At 34.3% G+C, this 20,391-nt stretch overlaps 1 protein-coding gene across 10 annotated transcripts; it reads left to right on the top strand.

Annotated features, from left to right (window-relative positions):
• The first annotated feature begins 1,485 nt into the window (after positions 1-1,485).
• Positions 1,486-20,326, top strand: LOC121240090 (histidine-containing phosphotransfer protein 1-like). Of its 10 annotated transcripts, XR_005935437.1 has the most exons (11): positions 1,486-1,614; positions 1,942-2,075; positions 2,202-2,270; positions 2,866-2,937; positions 5,692-5,764; positions 8,785-8,909; positions 15,259-15,330; positions 15,481-15,549; positions 16,503-16,574; positions 17,682-17,742; positions 18,704-20,075. XR_005935437.1 is itself a non-coding variant. In XM_041137562.1 (7 exons), the coding sequence occupies exons 1-6, from the start codon at positions 14,811-14,813 to the stop codon at positions 18,734-18,736; spliced, it is 426 nt and encodes a 141-aa protein (XP_040993496.1). In that variant the 5' UTR covers positions 12,004-14,810; the 3' UTR covers positions 18,737-18,776; positions 20,097-20,160. The 10 variants fall into 10 exon arrangements, 5 of the variants coding, with proteins under 5 accessions (XP_040993492.1, XP_040993494.1, XP_040993496.1 ...); XR_005935439.1 differs by lacking the exon at positions 2,866-2,937; XR_005935438.1 differs by lacking the exons at positions 1,486-1,614; positions 1,942-2,075; positions 2,202-2,270; positions 2,866-2,937 and adding an exon at positions 3,755-4,050.
• Positions 20,327-20,391: the final 65 nt, after the last annotated feature.

Consider the following 20,391-nt stretch of genomic DNA (forward strand, 5'->3'; position numbering starts at 1 on the left):
GTATTCCTCAATCAATATTTATGATTCATTATTGTCTTTGATGAATTTTCGGTTAGGAAACGACAAAACATATCATAATTTTTGTCAGCTTAACGAACAACATTATTTCGCTTACGGTTATCATAATTTTAAGAATCTAGTTAACGAACAATTCATGCCCTTGCATTGTCGGAATCTTAATTATTAATTCAATAGTGCAATCAATATTTATTTATGATTCATAAAATTTAGTCTAAGCTCAAGTTTTAAGTTATTCATTTAAGTTATAAGTTTCAAAGTGATTATTTTCGAGATATATGGGAGCATCTAACTAAATGTTTGAAACTTGATGAACTCGAGGAAGCTGCCGTTATAGCAAGACTTATATGGTCCAGAAGGAATGAAGTCATCCATGGCAAGGCATTTACTAAATCCTGATCTGGATTCGGATCTGCCCGGATATCTAAATCCGGATCCGGATGCACAGCCCTAGCATTTAGACATCCAATGACACTGTCTCAAGCTGCTAAAGATGAAGTTCTGGCATACAGAAATGCAAATAGTGATGTCTATACAGCACAAAACAGAATTGTCCAACCTCAAATGCAAAGATCATGGCATAAACCAAATGAGGGAGTTTATAAAGTAAGCTAAGATGCTGCTACAAAATTTTCAGAAGAAATGATTGGCATTGGAGTGATTGCTAGAGATTCCCAAGGGTAGGTGATTGGCACATTACAAGCTTTCGGATCAATAAACTGTGATTCTTTTATTGCATAAGCTTATGGTTTCCTATTAGCTGCAATTTTCTCCAAAGAGATGGGGCTGTCCAAAGTTGTATTTGAGGGGGATGCTATGCAAGTTGTTTCGATGGCAAATAAGGCTAAAACAGATTTCAGTTTAGCTGGTCTACTAATTGCATATGCCAAAGGAGTACTAACAGCTCTCAGTTCATGGTCTGTTATTCATACAAATAGACAAAAAAATATGGCAGCACATATTTTGGCACGGGTTGGGTTAGATTTTGTAGAAGACAAGTATACATTGGAAGAAATTCCATTATGTATTCAATCCACTGTAATTAGTGATTTGATGTAATGTCTTCTATTCTCAATGAAATTTAGTTTCATTTAAAAAAAAAAACAAAAAAACAAAAGCTTTCATCTTATTTTTAACTTGTTACAAAATAACATGAATTAATTAAGTGACTAGGAAAATAATTAATAATAAGATCAGAACGTGTGTGGTCATACAATAAAGAAAATAATTAAAGTTTTAGAGTTTTCTTTATAAGTTTTTTTTTTTTTTTCTTGTATGTGAATTATTATATATAGGGACTTAAAAAGATTGTTGCAATTATACATGGCATATTCGTGGTTTTTTTCAACTTTATGGCTAAATGAGTCCCAAGGTGCTCAAGTCTTTCGACAGTTACTCTTTCTGCTAAGAAACAAAAAGCTGCACATCCGTTTAAACAAAGAACCAGGCGGCCAGCTCTATATATAACAAACACCCACACTCGCAGCTCCCATTCTCCATGCATATCTAGGTCTCTGTCTGTGCGTGCGTGTGAAAATGGCGTTGCATATTCACAAAGGTTTGCTTCAAGGTTTCATTCAGTGCATGTATGACGAGGTAACCTCCTTGTCCGATCCTCTCCGCCTCGATCAGTACTGTCTCGATCTAACTTTCTCCTAATAAAATATCATATGAAATCGTAACATATATACTCTGATCTCTCTTGTTTTGATCGGTCAGTTTCATGGTCGACGTGTTTTTTCTTCTTTTTTTTTTTTGAATCTGAACACCATTTTTGCATTATTTTTTGTATATATGTTCATGAGCATGCACGTACGTGTTTTGAATAATGGTTTATATATGTTTGTTTGGAGATAGAGAAAATGAAATGTTAATGAATTTTTGGAAAATGGGTTTTGGTGTGATTTGTTTGGATGGATGCAGGGATTTGTAAATGACCAGTTCTGGCAACTTCAAATAATGAAGAACAGCCGTAATCAACCGGATTATGTTGTGAGAGTTGTCACTTCCTATTGCTCGTCTGCCCAAACTTTGTTCTCTCAGTTGACCCATCACATGTAATTATTATTATTATTATTATTATTATTATTAATTTAATTTCTAACTTTAATAGACTCATTATATATATATATATATATATATATATATATATATATATATGCTTCTGATCTGCATGCATGCAGCAACCAAGAGAATGTTGATTTTCTACAAGTCAAGGATATTGCTCGTGAATTGTACGACAAATCGAGCAGGTAAGATATATACATGATATGCGTTCATGAGGTCATTCATTTATCTGTTTAATTTGGGTTAGAGAAATAATTAGTGCACGGGAGATTTCATAATTCATGGAAGGATACATGGACTAAGCAAAAAAAAATTAAATTAAAATTAAAAAAAAAATTATTGTTCACTAAATAATAATGAGCAATAACATAAATAGTCTCAAGTCAGTGCATAGAGCATATATAATAAAGTACTTATATATATGACACGTATAATTTGATTTTAAAGATAAATTTTAAGATTTGAGTCTTATAAATCAAATCTTATTATTTAAATAATGTGGATAGTGTATTCTACACATCGGTTTAAGAATAAAGTAACTCTTAATAACAGTAATAACACAATGTTACAGTCTATTAGTGTTTGCGCTATTGTTCATTACTGTTTATGTGAACAATGAGATTTATTTTTGCTTAGCTCGTGCATCCTTCCGTGAAATCTTTGGTGCTTGTAGCATGACTCTTTGGGTTAATAATGCATGTCCATATTAATTAATTGTAAGCTAAGAAGATGATGATTTGCCTTACATATATATATTCCTTAATTTGTTGCTTTGTACAGTGTTGGTGCTGAGCATGTCAAACTTGCATGTGCTGAACTTCTTGTTGCTTGTGAGGGGCATGATAAAGAGTAGTAAGAAAACACATTCATTTATGAATGCATTCGTCTACTAAACATATTTATATCTGCTTGTTTCAGCAACTTTGTATTCATGTCTTACTACCTCTGTATTTTACAATTCATGAACTAATATTGCTCGATACTCCTTCAACTCTTTTATAACTTTTTTGCAACCCTTTTAAATGATTGGAGGGGGTGGTCGTCTTTGTAAAACAGAGTTATAAAATAATTGTCCAAAAAGGTTGTGTTTATTATTATGACTAAATTGTTATTTTGCCCCTGAAATTGTTGCCAAATCAACCTAGCTATGTCCCGTTTGGATGTTGAGGTGAGTTGAATTTTTTATGAATAGTAGTGAATTTTGTGGGGCCCACCTAATATGAGTTTAGATGTGTTTTGATGTTAAGATGAGTTTAAAGATGTTTATAGAAAGTTAAAAAAAAAGTTATGGGTCCTGCATGTAAAAAGGTGTTAAATTGAAAAAGGTTATGGGTCTTACGGGTAAAGAGGTTTTGAGTTGAGATGAATTTAGTTATTTAAGAATTAAGTATTTGAATCTTAGATTAGTTTAAAATTAGACTGAACTCAGTCCAGATTTCAAACGGGCTTAATAAATATATCTGGTAGAATTTGTAAATTCATGTTGCAGGTTTTTTTTTTTTTTTTTAAATTCTAGTTTCTTTAAGATTTTCAAAGTGCATAATATTATATGTGATTAGATGTGAACCGGAATTTAAAGAAATTGGATTTGGCATTGGGCCGGATTAAAATTAGAGGGGAACGTTGTAGAAAACAAGAGTAGACGAGTGTCAAACGGGCTGAAGGAAAACAAATACTTGGACCTAAATTTCCAGACCCAAAACTCAATCGATTTCGTAAACCGGTCCGACTTTTGCTAGAACCCGGCCCAATGCTCATTAGTGGCAAGTGAAACGATGTATCGGGTCGGTTTCATGCGGTTCGTAGCCAGCTACCGTATTGCACCTCCGGTAGGTGTGGCGGCCGATTTCCCGCCGGAGTTTTACTCATATCCGATGGAGGGGAGATTTGGGTTGGGTGACTCCGACAAAAACTCATCGCCAAATGAAAGTGCCAGTGGATCTAATACGAGCTCTATTATGGCAGGTAGTCCCAGTGACTCATCCATCATCTGCTATAGTTACTGTGGTGGGACAAGCGGTGTTAATGGTGACAAAGAAAGCTACTTGAGGGGGTGATTTTGAGGATGGGTGTACTTTCTTGCTAAAAAACGGAAGAAAGTGTCATTGGAACATGGCCTATTGACTTTACACATTAGGAAAGGAAGTGAGGGGTTGTATATCGAGTCCGGGGGAGGAAAAGCAGTGGGGAATGGGGATGAGCCATGAGGTGGGTAGTAGTAGTATAAAGGTATGAGGGAGCATATTTTGTGAAGATGGTAACAGGAAAAGTGAGATGCATATGTCTACTAGCTTGGAGCTGGATGCTTATTCAGGGGAAAAGCCTATTCCATTTAGATCACTTTTTTCAAGAGAACATGGAGTAATTGATGTGTGTAATTCTTCTAATTGGGTTATACAAAAAGCTATAGAAATTCAACATTATAAGAGGCTATCGTGTGAGGGATTTGAAGCTCAGCTTATGGCTTTGCTGACGGCCATCGAAGCTGGCTGTAGAGACAAGGGGAGGTGAAGAATGTTTCCATATAAAGCCTAAATTAGTATCTTGGAGCATTAGGGGTATGATTAAAGCTAACAAGCGTCGTAGAATTAAAAATCTTTTGGTACAATGGAAGGTAGATATTATTTTTACTATAGGAGACTAAATTGGAAGTTTTTTTCGAATGTGTATTCAAAACTTGTGGGGTTTTCAACAAATAAATTGATGTTACAGACGTTAGTGGGCTAAATCTACATGACTTTCTTGTACCGTTAGTTTCTTCTAGGTAGGTGTCTTCTTTGGTATATTTCATGTGTACTTGAGTAGTGCCTTTCTCGCATTTTAATAGAGAAATATTGCTTATTAAATAAAAAAAAAGAGCTTTCTCTGCTATAGTGGAAGGATGAGTTTTTGAGGTTGCTTCACAGTGGATGGTTGAAAATGGTTCTTTTGTTTTCTCTTCTGTTTGAGTTTCTAGATCTTCTGAAATTCAAGAACTAGTTCTGTCATTGTTTTTTCTGTTCTTTTTCTTTATCTTTTCCCTTTTTTTCTGTATTTTCTGTTATGTGCCTCTCCGCCTACTAGGGTTACAACCCTGTTATGATTTCTCTTTGAATTTCCTTTTTCTTATCCAAACAAATCAAAGAAAGAGAAGAATGTAACGATAATTCGTTTCATTTGGAAATATAAAAGTTACATGAGTTAGTGATCAGTCCTTGAGAAATATCTCAATATGATGATCAGAAAAGTACTATTCGGTCAATAGATCAAACGTTGAGAACAATGCTGATAAAGTCGACTAATTGTTTTATGCCGATAATAGTTTTACATTTCAATGTGAAAGTTCAGAAGTCTGAACTCCTCTATCTATTTATTGGATGTTTACCGTTGGTATCATTCCCCAATTGACATTCAATTTCATAACCACATATCCACTATGGAGAATGTACATGAGCTCTTTTTGTTCGACTTTCTTTCCTTTTTATTTGCTAAAATTTACACACCACTTATTAAACTTAAGATATCTTTACAATATGACTATACATGTGTTTATTTTTTCATTATTTTCTTAGTATTTCTACATATATGAATTGTTAAAGTGCATCCATTGTTTGAATGATATTTCAGTTGCTCCAAGGGTTTGTATTGGACTAAGAATGAATTTGCCCACCTGAGAAGAAAATTTGAGACTCTTGTCCAGGTAAATATCTTATGAATTTTCAGGTTCTAGGCTTCTAATGATGATTCTCTTTTTTCATTCTGGGAATATATGAACATTGTACCATCCTTTTCTTGTCTTGATAGGAATAGCATATTATATCTGGCCTCTGTTCTATTTATTTTTCTTTCTTTTTTTAAAGAAAAAGGTCAGTGCAAACTTGATGCAAATATAATCCATCCTGGTATTTGAGCATGGAATTTACATTGATATTTCTTTGGATGATCATAAAAGCTCACCCAAGATATGGATTATAAATTTCATATTAGGTCAAGAAAGCAAATTTCAGCTAAAAGCTTAAAACAATCTGATCCAATGATTAGTGTATTGTGATGATCGCTTTATTGTGCTATTAGACAGTTGCAGGGAGATTCTTACTAGCATGACCTGGAGTAGGTTCTTATTGTAGCATGTTTGTAGATTTGGTTGTACCTGTTCTCCCTGTTGCATTATCTGCATAAGTATTCTTGCATCATTATCTGCAAACTTTTAGTGGACTATTTTTGTGAAGTGGATAAGAGAAGTGCTAGATTTATAAAGAGATCTTATATAAGTATAATATGGTATGCTAGATCTACTTTATAATAAAAATAGCTTTACAATCTAACATATCATATCAAACCACATCTGTTTGTAAACTTACTTGTACAAGATTTCTTTGTAGACCAAGCATTTCTTAGTGGATAAATTCTTGCGTCGTGTACCTCATTTTATAAGGAGAGAGAGAGAGAGAGAGAGAGAGTGCATATATGTAGTGCAGGTTTTATTTTATTTTTGTATATCCACAGAATTTATAGATGTTTCAGGAACATAAAACATGTTGAGGGTTGGGGATAAAAGGGTTTTTGGGGTGCAACAGTTCTTAAAGTGGGATGAGGCTGCAAGGTTGCTGTGAGAAAATAGAAAAATAACAAACTTAGAGAACATGATGTGAAACAAAATAGGAACTCTAGAACCTCAACTAAATCCTTCTAGGAGTCTACTTTAGAAGAAAAAATGGTATCCTACCAATAAAAGAAGTGTAGTATTTTGTGGGTAGTACACATTTGAGTTGGGAAAATTAAGCTTTGCATGCTTCAACAATCAGACATTTCACACTTTGCACCCTAAACTACCAAAACTAACATATTGCACCTTCAAAACTATCAAAACAAAAAATATAGCACCCTCATCCAGCGGGATGGAACAATCTTGACAGTCGGATCTTAACTGAGGTTGCACATGGCAACTTTTTGGCGGTTTGAATTGAGGTGCAATGTATTGGTTTTGTTAGTTTTCGGTGCAAAGTGTGAAATGTTTGGTTATTAGAGGACATAAAGTATATTTTCCCTTCAAGTTCTATTTTTTCCCTTCAATTTATTGGAATGTTCACACAAATACTTGTTCATGAGAAATAAACAAGTCACAAAACGAAACATTTAATGCAAATATGGAAAGGACTTCACAATAATTAAATGAGCTCCATCTTAAAAACAATAATAGAAAAAAGTTAAACCATAAACATAGCTACTAAAAGTGCCCAAATCTATAATATCATTGAACTACAATGAAAAAAGATAATTTTTTTCAGATTTTGTAAGAGAAGATGCTGAAACAAGATAATTGAACTATGCTGTGGTACATCTTCATCATTGATGGACTAGAACTGTGAATGGGAAATTGTTTCTTACAATTTCAATGTTGTTTTGCCTATCTTTGCGTAAGAACATCAAACAATAGACATTCCCCTCATCACCCTTTCCTTCCCTTTAATCCTTGTCAAAGATAAGAAGCTTTCATCAAAGCCTTGAAGCATTGTAAATATTTATTTATAGAAGGCACAGGTTTGAGTAAGACTTTTGAAATCTTTACAAGTACTAGGCATTACGCTACCTCATAGAAAAAAAGCGTGTATAATAAATTTCACAAGTATGCATATTCAGTATATTCTCTCTTTCTATTTGAAAGCATGTGAAACACAAAAATTTTCTGACTTTTGAAGTTTTTTGTATACAAAGTGTTATTAGGAAATCTTTTTATCTCTTATATCACCAACAGAATTATACATTTCTAGATACCATCTTGTGTACTTGGGCTATGCCTATTCATATCAATATAATCGTTTACTTATAAAAAAAAAAAAGCAAGAATAATTCATTTCTAGATATGTGAATGCAGGCATGATTCAATACATTTTTTAGAGACATTCATCCAAAATTAGAAAGAAATTGCAATATTGGAGTGTGTTTCTGTAATGACAAGAGAATTACTGCAAATAGGAAATATCGGGATGCACTGTTTTCATTAAAGTTGAATATTTGTGAATTAAGTGTGAAATTTCTGCTGCCTTCGGTGGACTTATATACATGCAACATGCACGAACAACTTTATGTCATTTAGATAGAACCTTATGGAGCTGCAAAATATTTGGAAGCAAATGAAAGCTCTTTTTTTCCTTAATACATTTAGTTTCCGAAAGAACTAGTAAGCAGAATAAAAAAGAATGGTTGCTTGATATTAACATATTATTTAAAATAGACGTGAGATATACACTAGATAAAACTTACAAAAAATAGGCACGTTTCTGCAAATGGAAGATGATATGTCCACATGCCTGAAAAAACTATTGCCAATGAGCTCTAGTTTAAATTTGATTAGCTTCTCTTTGACGAAGGGGATGGAGGGTAAGATCATGGATTTAATTAGATTGATTGGTTATTTTATTATGCATGTATTGACTTTTAAGTTATAGTTACTTGGAGTTATGGTAATTAGCAGAGATATATTGATAATTATTTGAGTTATTTATGTGCTCGGATAAGAGAAAATCTCAGTATTTATGTTTCCCAATAGAACTTTTCCTCAAAGATCTTACGTACTGTCTCCCAAAACCCTCATATCTTCCTGTTCCTCATTCTACTTTCTTTGGGCTGAAACTATTTAAATGGATTTTTAGGAGCCAGTACTTTTTAAGTGTTTGGATATTCTAACTATGTTCATCTCTGTGCCAATTTCAAGTGCAGATGGAGAGGAAGATCATTGATCTTGAAAGTGCACCTTGAAGGAAACTGAAACCTATCTGAAGGGGTCCCATATGATATTCCCAGCTAAATAATGTCTTGAGTGAAAATCTGAAATGTAGTCTCAGGTTTGGACTAGAGAATTTGATGGATACATCAACTTTGTTATATGTGGTCTATCTGTTTCTATATGTTAACTTGACATCATGTTTGGGAAGTTGGTTAAAATCTAGTTGCACCAACTAATAACTTGCTCATAATAATTGTTTTGTCCTCAAATGTGCTAAGTCCATGGAGATTTTGTTGATATTTGCAATGAGTTACTCTAGAATGCCCTCAAAGTGTTAGAACCAGTAATGTTACTTGATTCCCTGGCCCCAACCATGTATGTAAGGTTAGAAAGCTGTTTAGCTTTCTTGTCTTGATATGGTCGTTGGTCATGTTACTAAGAGCGAGAGAATAGTGGCATTGTCCTCAAATGTGCTCAGCCCGTGGAGATTTCATGGGGAACATTAGAAATCAGTTCTACAATTCCCTTAAATGGTTGAACCAGGAATGTTGGTGGATACCCACGCCTTAGCCTTGTACGTAATATTACCAACCTGCTCAGTTTTTTTGTCTTATATGGTCATCAGTCAGGTCAGTTTGAGCATGACAGTCATGCCTTATAATTATATGTCTATATCATAAAATGCCGTTGGTGATTGTGTCACAAATCATTAAGAAGTAGCCAATCTGATTATCCTATATCTGTTGTTTCATTCGGTTACCTATTCTTGCTTATTGGTTCTTCATTCAGTCAGTTGTGGGTGGGCATGAAAATAATCTAATGCTGGAGAGAAACACGAGAAATTCAATGGACTAGCAAGATGTTTTTGGTATCACCCTGATATTGGAGTCGGGTGTTTCACAATATGTGAACCACATAGGGTATGAAAGATGCAATTCGTTTTCCTTTGTGGACTTATGGATCACTAGTCTTTGAAAACAGAGTTTATGCAACGAATTTGACCCAGCTGTTTTTCTTAATGGGTTCCCTTGATGCTTCTCTGAATTTGGACTGAAGATTAATGGAAAATAGAAGAAGTGTATGCCTAGTAGCAAATAACTATAATTAATTTGACTCTCAGTGATTTGATTGAAAGGACATTTTTTGTGTGTTGGATCTTTGGATGGACAGATGATGTAGGAGGATCTAAGTTCAAATCCAAGTCCGATGAGACTCAGTTGACAGATGCAACGTTAAAAGCACTAGACTACTTCAAGAATGTAGACTAGTGCAAAACTGGCAGAAAGAGATGAGTACTCCTAGGTTTTGGGTGAGGAGTGGCAGATTTGGGTGAGAAGCAGTATTCGTCGGATTTGGGCAAGTAACGACTTATTTCTCGATTGGGCGAGAAGACTGTTGGGTAAGGAGAATTGGCAACATCAGAATCTTAACTATAACTTTGGCTACAGGTGTCAAAATCGCGCATATGAACCTAATCCGCTCTTCGGCACGCACGTTGTAGTCACCATGCTTTGTCTAGGCCCCCTTGTCAACCCTAAAATCAGCCCTTTTTCCTTCTGAATCATCACTTTTAGTTACTTCTTCCATTTTTGGTCAATTTTCTTTTATGGTAATGTTTATCTTTGGTAACAATTTTATTCCGGATTCTTAGGCTAGATTTTAACCATAGTTATCTTATTCAGTATTCTATTGTTTGTCCTTAATTACAATTTTGCCATTTTTGGTTAGCTATTTAAGCTCGGTTTGTGGGCTTCAGAAGATTATCGTTGATTTATTTCATAGCAAAATCCTAATCTCAGAGTTTCTCTCTGTTTGCAATTTTTCTCAATCTCAATCTCTAGCTTCCGTTGTTTAACTAGCCGTCAGAATAATCTGTTATTATGTTCTGGCGTCAAGGGAGAGATGGGGGGGAGATGAATTGAGATTTCCCTTTCTTTTCTGTACCATTTAGAAGTTCTAAGCCTTAGATATGGACCTTTGCCTTTTTCTTCTTCCTTTTTTGTTCGGGGTCTTTGTTGTAACTACTTATGTTGGGGTTTCACTGTCTTCCTTTATTTACTTTCTTTTGGTCAAGGTTTATTTTTTTAAAAGGAATTTCCATGTTTACATAAAACACTCTTTAAGCTCCAATTATTCAAAAACAAAAATAATAGAAAGGTTTTAAAATTGTGTTTCCTGTGATCCTATATTTGTTACTTTTTCCCAATTTTGATGGGGGTGGGGGGAGGTGGCGTGTCTTACTTCAAGTGTTGAAAAAAGGAACTTCGTAACCTTGTGCTCTCGCAGGGATATGTGATTTTAACACTATCGAAAAATTGACAGACGACTACATTTCTCAGAAATGCTGATTTTTTTTTTCACATTCTAATGTTCTTGAATTAACCAATAGAAACCATAGAGTTCAACATAATCAAATTTGTGTCTTGTCACAAACCAATTTTTTAAACTTGATGCCAAAGTGTATATGATCTGAGCTTTTTTGCTTGCAGATGCTGTCCTTGCACAGTGGTAAACCACCTAATGTTAACCTTGTTAGTCAATTCTTTGGATTGTCTCTAGAGGCTCGGATCAAATCCTAATTCTACCTTTACTTTGGAGTAAAACCTCCTCCTGTTACGCAGTTCAATGGGCTGGCCATGGACCCAAAATAAATTACTACAAGAATCTTTTTGGTTTCGTTTGATTCTCATGCTGAAGAAATTATTCTTGATTTCTATTGCTAAACTTTGGTTTGACGAAAAAAATAAAAAACAGCATTTTTCATGATTTTTGTTATTCATTATCTCAGTTGGATACTGCTCTAGGGATAATGTTGCTCCCCTAGTCGCTCTTCCTCCAATAGCAGATTGGATTCTGCCTAAAGTTAACGAGATTCAGCAGTTAATGGGAATTTCACATGGAGGATATGAAGACCAATTTAAAGAACTAATCACTGCGATTGAGGCAAGTCACGAGCTTGAAACCAAATCAAGTTTCAAGAAAAGCAGGGAGTTACAACGTCTTTCTTGGACAATCAACTATTACGCTAAGGGTGGTAGCTCAACTAGAGGGAAGACTAAAGGGAGGGCATTATGAAGACCAGAAACAAGGGGTTGGGGTTTGGGTTTTTGGGTAGAGTTTTAGTTCTACGGGAAACAAGGGGTTGGGGTCGGGTTTGGTGTATTTTGGATTGTTTTTCACGGGCTTTTTGGGTCATTAGGGGCTTCTAATATGGGCAATGTGTTTTCTTGTATACATTCAGTATACTTGGTTATTCCTTTTGATATATATAATATTTTTACTTATAAATAAATTAAAAAAAAAAAAAAAAAAAAAAGCAAAGCTCATAATCTTATTCGTGAAGTATTTTAGTCATGGTTTTATATTAGGTAATCTTCTTCCTTTTAATATTGAGGCTTTATTAAATTGTTTTGTCTTCATTGCATCTTTTGAGGATACCTGTTTGTTCTTTTATCCTATTAATGTTTGCATTGTGAGTAATCTTAGCAGCAATATTTCTAGCCAGCTGTCCATTATCTGTTTCTGCTCCAATTGCCTTTTAGGGTTCAGTTTGTGGCTCTTCAAGAAATGCTCCATGTGTGTGTGAAGGACTCTAGAGAAAAGATTGTTTTATAAGAAATCTTTCGGCGGGATGTGTAACGTGTACTAAGTTATAAGGAAATCTGAAGAAAGGTCAAGGAGAATGCAAATAAGATAGCTAAGAGGAGGGAAAGAGCAAAAGCTCATAAAGATGACAGTTGTCATTTCCTCTGCCCATTCATTATGTACACATTCCTTATTATCTCTCTCTCTCTCAATCATTCACTGTGGAGTCCTGCCTTTTGTCCTATATGGATTTTGTTTTTCTCATTTCTAATAAATTTAGAAATGTACCTACAGAGTATATTTGGGCCATTGTTTTCTTTTCATAAGATATTCTGATTCATATGTTCGGTTTGAGTTAGTTAATATCTAGTCTACTGATGCTCTCTGGGGATTTAGTGGAATTGTGTAATATTTTATAGATTCTAGACATTTTGAATCCTTAAATTCTTTTTCATTTCTTGTTTAGTTTGTCATTAGATCCTCTCATATATGCTGGTGTACTTAGTCAGGTTCTTCTTGACATCTCCACTTCCCTCAAACTGTGTTTTTTTTTCTCATGTGAAAATATGAGGTGATGGAGATCATATAAGCGTGATTCACATTTGATGGACTAGTCATGGTGCAGGACATCTTATCTGTGTACAACACGAATGGTGTTTATAGTTATTAACTACCAATAATGGTACAGAAAGATAATGGAGACATATTTGGAAGTTGGCACCCCTATATCAAAAAACCACCTCTAGCAAGCTCAAAGTCTCCAACTTCAACAAATAATTTTCATTTTTACATTGTTGTCAAAAGTAGGGGATGCTATTTATGTGTTAGAAAGGCAATATAAAAGTTTGCCTTATATGGTGACCCTCTAATGAGGTAAGTAAATAAATGCTCAGCTAAAAAAAGAAGCAAACATTTGAAATTCTGTACCGTTAGATAAAAAGTGAATGAATTTAATTTTAAAGAGATTTCTGACTAATCAATTATTGAAACTAAGGAATTTACGTCTGTTATCAATATTAACATGAATAACTGACAAATATTTTACCTTTTGTGCAACAAAATAGTTGGCACTACATTGGAGTTTATTTTCTCCAAAGACAGGAAATATAATTTCGAATTTTCCTTAAACCTTACCCTTATTAATATAAATAGCCATTTTATCAGAATTGACTTGATAGATTTTGTTATCTGGTCACATCCCAGAATATTTGGCAATGGTGGTTATAGTTATAACAAGTGTACTTTTTTTATTTACTTTTGTTTCTTTAGTTCCTTTTCTATACCTCCTCTCCCTTTCTCGTGGGGTGTTGAGTCCTTTATTGGGTGGTGGTTGTTATGTACACTTACAAACTTAAATGGGATAATATAGAATCCCAACACAACCTCTTTTTTATGGTGCATTAAACCAAAAGCTTAAATTATCAAGAGGTGGGTCAACAATGTATGTCATTCTCAGATATACACTAACAATTTCTTATCATGTTAAGTGGAAAGGGGAGTGCACCTAATTGGAAGCACATATAATTTAAGTGCTTTACATACTAGAATGTTATTTACTGCTATAAAATCTGTTGATGCAATAGTAAATCTGCACTTGCCTTAAATCATTAAATGTATTGATTGAGAGCTGTAAATCCTATCAAGTTTTTTATGGTAATGTTGTTCAAATTAGATTCTCTAGAACCTAAACATGTAAGCATACATTTGTTTGCAACTGAGCAGGGCTTTACATAGGATTCTTCTAAGTTTTGGAATTTGCAGTTGTGAAGCCATCCAATAAAGTTTTGCCACCTAGATATCAATTCCAGAAAAGGCATATATTTTGTCATTTCCTTCAAGAAAAGATAGATATTAGATTTTATGCTTTGCACCAGGGTAGTTTGTTGTCATGACTTGGTACGTTGGCCGATTATTATAAGAATAACACTATTGATTTATGGATTGTGACATTCTAATGGATTACCATTGACAGCGTTGTCGTAAATGCCCGACAGTTTGGAGTTTGAATCATCTGAAGGGCGGTGCCGCTGGGGGAATAAGCTGCTATTGAGCTGCTGCTACAGGAGTTTTTTATCCTTACCACATTATTCTATGATTGCTTTTATGGCGATTTCTCTCTTCATAACTCCCTATATCTAGGTATGTAATATAATGCAAGTCCAGAGTGATGATTTGACAGAAATATTGAGAAGGGTCAATTTGTCATCGACATGGCAAAGATGTTAATTTAAAAGCTGTAGGTGTTATATCTACAAGGCATCATGCTAAACTCATGGCAGTCTGACGCACATTGTTGTCATCTGCAACTCATTTTTCCTTTTAAGCTTCACACTGAAGCAAGTATGTCTCATGCGTAATTGTTTCCTTCTCACCACTGCTTAAAATTTTCTTTTAGCTTCAGTTGTTTAGGGTGTCTGCCACCATTTTATACAGAATGGCCTTGTCTATCCTTAAAGAACTGCTCCAAGGATATGTGCAATCATTGTTTGATGAGGTGATATATTCTTTTTCATTTTGTTTTTGGTTATGCTGTGATGTCTTCTTTGCCAAGGATCCCTTTTGCTCTTACTCCGTTGGGATTTATATATTGTTTGGTGTTGAAATGATATCATCTCCTTGTATAAGATGAATCCAGACTTGGATTCTCTCAGATGTCTAGGCTTTGAATTCTTAGATATCTGTTTTATAATTGGATATGAACACCTTGTAATGCATTAATTCATCTATTTAATAATATTTGTATAGTAATACAAGTTCGATTTTATTTAAAAAATATTTAGATTTAATTTGGAATGAGATGCAACATGTATTCTGCCTCAAAAATTCGTTTGAAAAAGAATGTTCAGGTGCCTGGCAAGGTGGGTTGATGTCATTAATTGCAGGGAATAATAAGCAATCAGTTTTCTCATATTCAGTCTTTGGAAAGTTTGGAGGAGCCTGAGCATGTTGTGCAGGTGATCGATACGTACCTCATTGATGTCGAAACAATTTTATCAGAATTAACAAGCTACATGTACCTCCATACTCGATCAAGTTTATTTAGTTTGATTATCAATGTTACACCTATTTTAGGTTATTTCTTGTTCGTATATCTATATCTGCAGGGATTGTCCTGAAGTCGACTTCTCTACATTGGCTACACTTTCTCACAAAGTAGAGGAGAGAAGCTTAAGGTTGTATGAAAGAATAATTTATTTATACAATATTTAACGATGTTCACTAATGTCTGATAAATGGAGAAAGTCAGTGAAGGTTAAAGATGGTATGTCAACAAGCCAGCTATATTATGAAAGGCAGTTTAGATCTATTAGGTTATATTTAAATCTGATTGTAACATTGTTTAAAATCTGGCCGGTTTTCACAAAATCCTTTGCTTTGCTCTAGTCTAGGTATCTAAGGTTTGGGACTAGACATCCATCACGGGCAAGGCAGTGTAAACACACGATCATTAACTTTAAAGATCCAAATAATGTGATGCTAAGTAACCTGGTACTTTTATGTTTGCTGGTATTGAATAGATTTGCATCTTAGTGGGATTCTGCAGAATAGACTTCCATTACTTGTATTGAATATGAAAAATCCTCATGATTTGTAGTTTGAACTTTTAAGATTCAAATGATGTGATGCCAAGTGACCTGCTACTTTTAATTTAAATGGATCCTGTAAGCTACAAAATTAGTATTCTGAGATTGAATAATATTGCTTTGCTCTTATGATCATCTTATTGACATTATCGGCTATTCAACGTAATACTTATGTGAGTAGTTAAACTTTTATGTCATTTTTTTTTTAGTGTTTATTTAACTTAGAGAAATACTTGGTCCACAAAAAGAATTACAAAAAACTACTTCACAAAGTAATGTGGCTTGATGTGATACGTTCAATTGTAAGGCTTGCTTTGTTGTAAAGGGAATGTGACGTGCCACATCATGCCACTTCAATTTGTGAGGTAGTTTTTTGTGATTCTTTTTGTGGGCGTAGCAACTCTCTTTAACTAATCATGAATTCCTGGCAAACTTCACAATATGATTTTTAGTTGCTCCTAGGGAGATGTGGAAGATTAATCTTGTCCTTCCATCTCTTAGTGATTACAGACAAGATCTTACCTTTTTGTTTGGTGTTACAGCATCGGTGCCGAGCATGTGAGACTTGCATGTGCTGATCTCATTCACGCTTGTGATCAGATGAACAAGGAAAAGTAAGGCTTCCAGTTATTCACACAGCCTAAAGACTGATGATATCTAATCAAGAAGTAATAGATTAATAATGGCTTATTAAGAAGTAATAGATTAATGATGGCCTATTGAGAAGTAATCAAGAGAAATTGCTAATAACTTTTGGAAGTTAAATATAACTGTGTTCGTCTTTTCACATGTCTTAGACCTGGATGTTTGACCATCCAAATATCAAATATGACCCTGATACTTGTGTATGCTCCCAGACTTCATCTGTTGCTAAAGAAGTTCGTTTTCATCAAAATGCTGATAATATAAAGTGGTTTACCAGTGACCTAGATTACTACTTTTTCTAAGCCTTCTAATTGGATATCCAATTGGAAGGCATGTATTGGAAGAAAATCTTTTTGTCCTCCCTCTCTGGGTGGAGTTCAGATAAATGTGATCACTTTGTGAAGCCCTTTAAATTCTTGTAATTTTCATTACCCTTTTTCCTCTCTTTCCAAGTTTCTTCCTTGTACAATTGCTCTGTGCGGTTCTTCTTGTATTCATGTGGTCCCATGGGCTTAGCCCTTTCCATATATTCCCAAATAATAACAATCGTCTAAATTACAAGAGATGTTTTAAGCTTTCATTCACATTTTCCCACTAATTTGTTTTAGTTAATTTCCATCATAAACTGCCAAGTTTAGTTCATTTTCTGGTTCAACCTCAGGTCTGACTTTTATTTATCTATTGTAATTTTGTCCAAAGTTGAATACTAGCTACCACATACTGCACTTTCTTCTTTCCTATGAACTAGGAATCACTACTTCAGAACCTCAGCTACCTTATTACTTGACATATTTGTGCATACTACACTAACTAGCGTACAAGTTACCTAATCCTCAAACATGTAAAGCAACTTTATTTTTTGATTGATATCTGCTTTATTACTTTACATTACTTAACATAGAGTCAGGGGGTGCCTTAACATACATATAGGGTGCATGCACAGACGTACATACATGCATATGTATATTTGTATGTATGCATGTATGTATGTATGTATGTATGTATGTATGTATGATACACAGCGTAGGTAGCTATCCCTCTTCTTTGGGTTGAACCTAAATCCCTCTATTCTTAAGGGAAAGAGATTCCAACTTGGCTGCAAAGGCTGAAAATCTAGTCTGCAATGCATCCAAGAAGGTAACTAATATGTTTTCATTTCAGCTGATAAGTCAATTCTATAACAGATAAATGACAAAGAAACAGATATTCTGCTTCATTAAAATATGCACACTACTACTGGGTATGTACTACTATGTTTTCTTTTTCTTTTTTCCCCCATCAGTTCAACTATCTTAGTGACCTTGACGGATGGAGATCATCTTTGATTCTCTGCCCGAATTGGAGTATCCAAATCAAAGGGAGAGACACAATATTAAATATCTATGTGAGGCCCACACAGCTCGGAAGCCTCTTACAGGCAACATTTAATGTTATGGATCCATATGCTGGTCTGTTTCTCTTCAAACTACACCATAAAATTCAGACAAATAACTAGAGAAGATCTCAATATGATGCTTACCGCTTACGATAAAGCAGCCAACTTGATCAAACAAATCATTTCAATGTAACCTTACAAAGAGAAGACTTAAGGACATGCTAATCCCATATCGGCAATTACCTTCTCCGTTACCATGTTGGCATGTGCATGAATACCCCACTACCTAGCTTTGCTCTTCATGAAAAAAACTTGGTCATGTAGAATCACAGCCATGATTTTCAGCCACAATCAAATTCAACGAATGTTTTCATCCACATTCAACATTTAACATATGTTTTCAGCCACATTCAACCTAGAAGCTCAATGACATCTGAGCAGTTTTAGCATACCGCCTATATGGTAAACCTTACATTTTGAGTCAAGACATAGCTGATTATATTTATTTAAACTAAGTTTATCTTTCCATTGTTCTTTTTGGTCCTTTATTTGAATGGAGATGTCAATATTATTCAGTTCTGTATTAACTAATTATATGTCTGAGTTAAGAATATTTTTCTTCTTTCTATTTCTTGATTAATTCTTTCTGTATCAAAATTTTCTATAGTTGCATAATTTACTTTCTAACCCTGCCCTCTTTCTATTAAAAACCTTACGTTTCAGCTTCTCCAAAGCCTTAATTTGGGTAAAGAATGATTTTGCACAAACCCGAAACAAGCTGGAGGTGTATGCTCAGGTATTAAACAGCATTCATTTTGTCTTATGCACTTCCAAGCTAGGGTTTTGGAAGAACCTACATATTCTGTGTTCTTTTGGAAATATGACTTTATTTTCCTTTACCAATTTAAGTCTTCTTTGGGGAGAAAATTGTGGAGACTTGATATGTAGGACTATAAGAATTTTAGCTAGTGTTGAGTGGAATTGGGAGCTGGCTTTACTCAGGGGCACAGGTTTGCACTAAAACATTTCACGAGTTCAGAAAAAGAATTTCCACGTTCATATAATTTTATGACATCATTGTAAACTGATATACCGATTATGGTAGCCTGGAAAGCTATTTCTTTGAGAATATGTTGGTTTGGCAAGCAGTAAGTGTTACCACAAAGCTAGGTTGGGGGAGGGAGGGGGGGCCCACACACAACAAAAGCAGAAGAAAGAGAAAAATCAAAGATAAATAAAATAGGAAATAATTTAAGAAAACAAAGAGACATTGCTATTTCTGAGAATATGAGGAGTTTTAGTCCTCTCAATGCACTAGTTGGAGCTCCTATCACCCTTGCATTTATACTTCAAAAGTCTTCATCTCATCGTTTCGTAATTTCTATGTTGTCTCCGATAAAGGATTTTTGTTTAGGATTTAACATAGCAAATCGACAAGAAGTTGATCCTATATCAACATATATCCGGGCTTACATCTCATTTCTTATAATAGTTTTCTTAGTGCGCTCTTGCTCTTTTATGACCTCATGAAATTAATTTTTGAGTTGTAAAATCTTTTTGAGTGTTAATAATCAGATGATATAGCTTATTTCTTAGTGATAGGAAGGATTTTAGTGATGATACATAAATATGTTCTTGGTGGAACTTATCAAGACTTCATTTTCCCAGTTATTTTATTTTTTGTTTCAAATATTTGTAACCTAATTCACAAAATCAAATGGCATAAACAAATTGGCTAAAATTACTGGGAAGAGCTAAGATGACATGCCAACTGGGAGGAATTGATAATTTATGATCTTAAACCTAGTCATGATCTCCCATAAGACTCACTGGGCAGATTATTCCCATGTCCCAATAAGCCCAAACTCGACTGTTTCTTTTGTTCAGATGAAAAAAAGACTGTGTGTGTGTGTGTGTGTCTTAAACTCAGACGCTCACAACATAAACCCAAAGGGGGAGCTTCAAATCAAAGTAATCCAGGAGATGAAGGAATCCATATGAGTATGAAACTATTTGAAAGGCATAGGTTACTGCAGCATTTATTTTATATTTGAGTAATACCTCATCTATTTCTTTTTTATGTTCTTAATTTAAATTAACACGTTTATGAGCACAGATGGAGCGGAGGATTATCAGAGTACAGAGCAGACAGAAAAAGTAGAGCTTTTGTGGTATCAAACTCTCATTCAGTTTTATGAGATGAAGCTCCTGAGAATGTAATGTTTTCCTTATGGAAATGAAGGTCTAGAATAATTTGTATTAAAACTTGTGATAGTTACTGCTTCATCTACATGGTTGCATGTATTCTCAAAAGAGATACTATATGAACAGTAGCTTCTTTGTCTACTTTAATCAAGTTCTCCTTCAGATTCCTAAAACAAAGTTCGTTATTTATTTTGTTTTATTTATAT

This window comes from Juglans microcarpa x Juglans regia, chromosome 7D, assembly GCF_004785595.1.
Source record: "Juglans microcarpa x Juglans regia isolate MS1-56 chromosome 7D, Jm3101_v1.0, whole genome shotgun sequence".
Classification (NCBI taxonomy): Eukaryota; Viridiplantae; Streptophyta; class Magnoliopsida; order Fagales; family Juglandaceae; genus Juglans; species Juglans microcarpa x Juglans regia.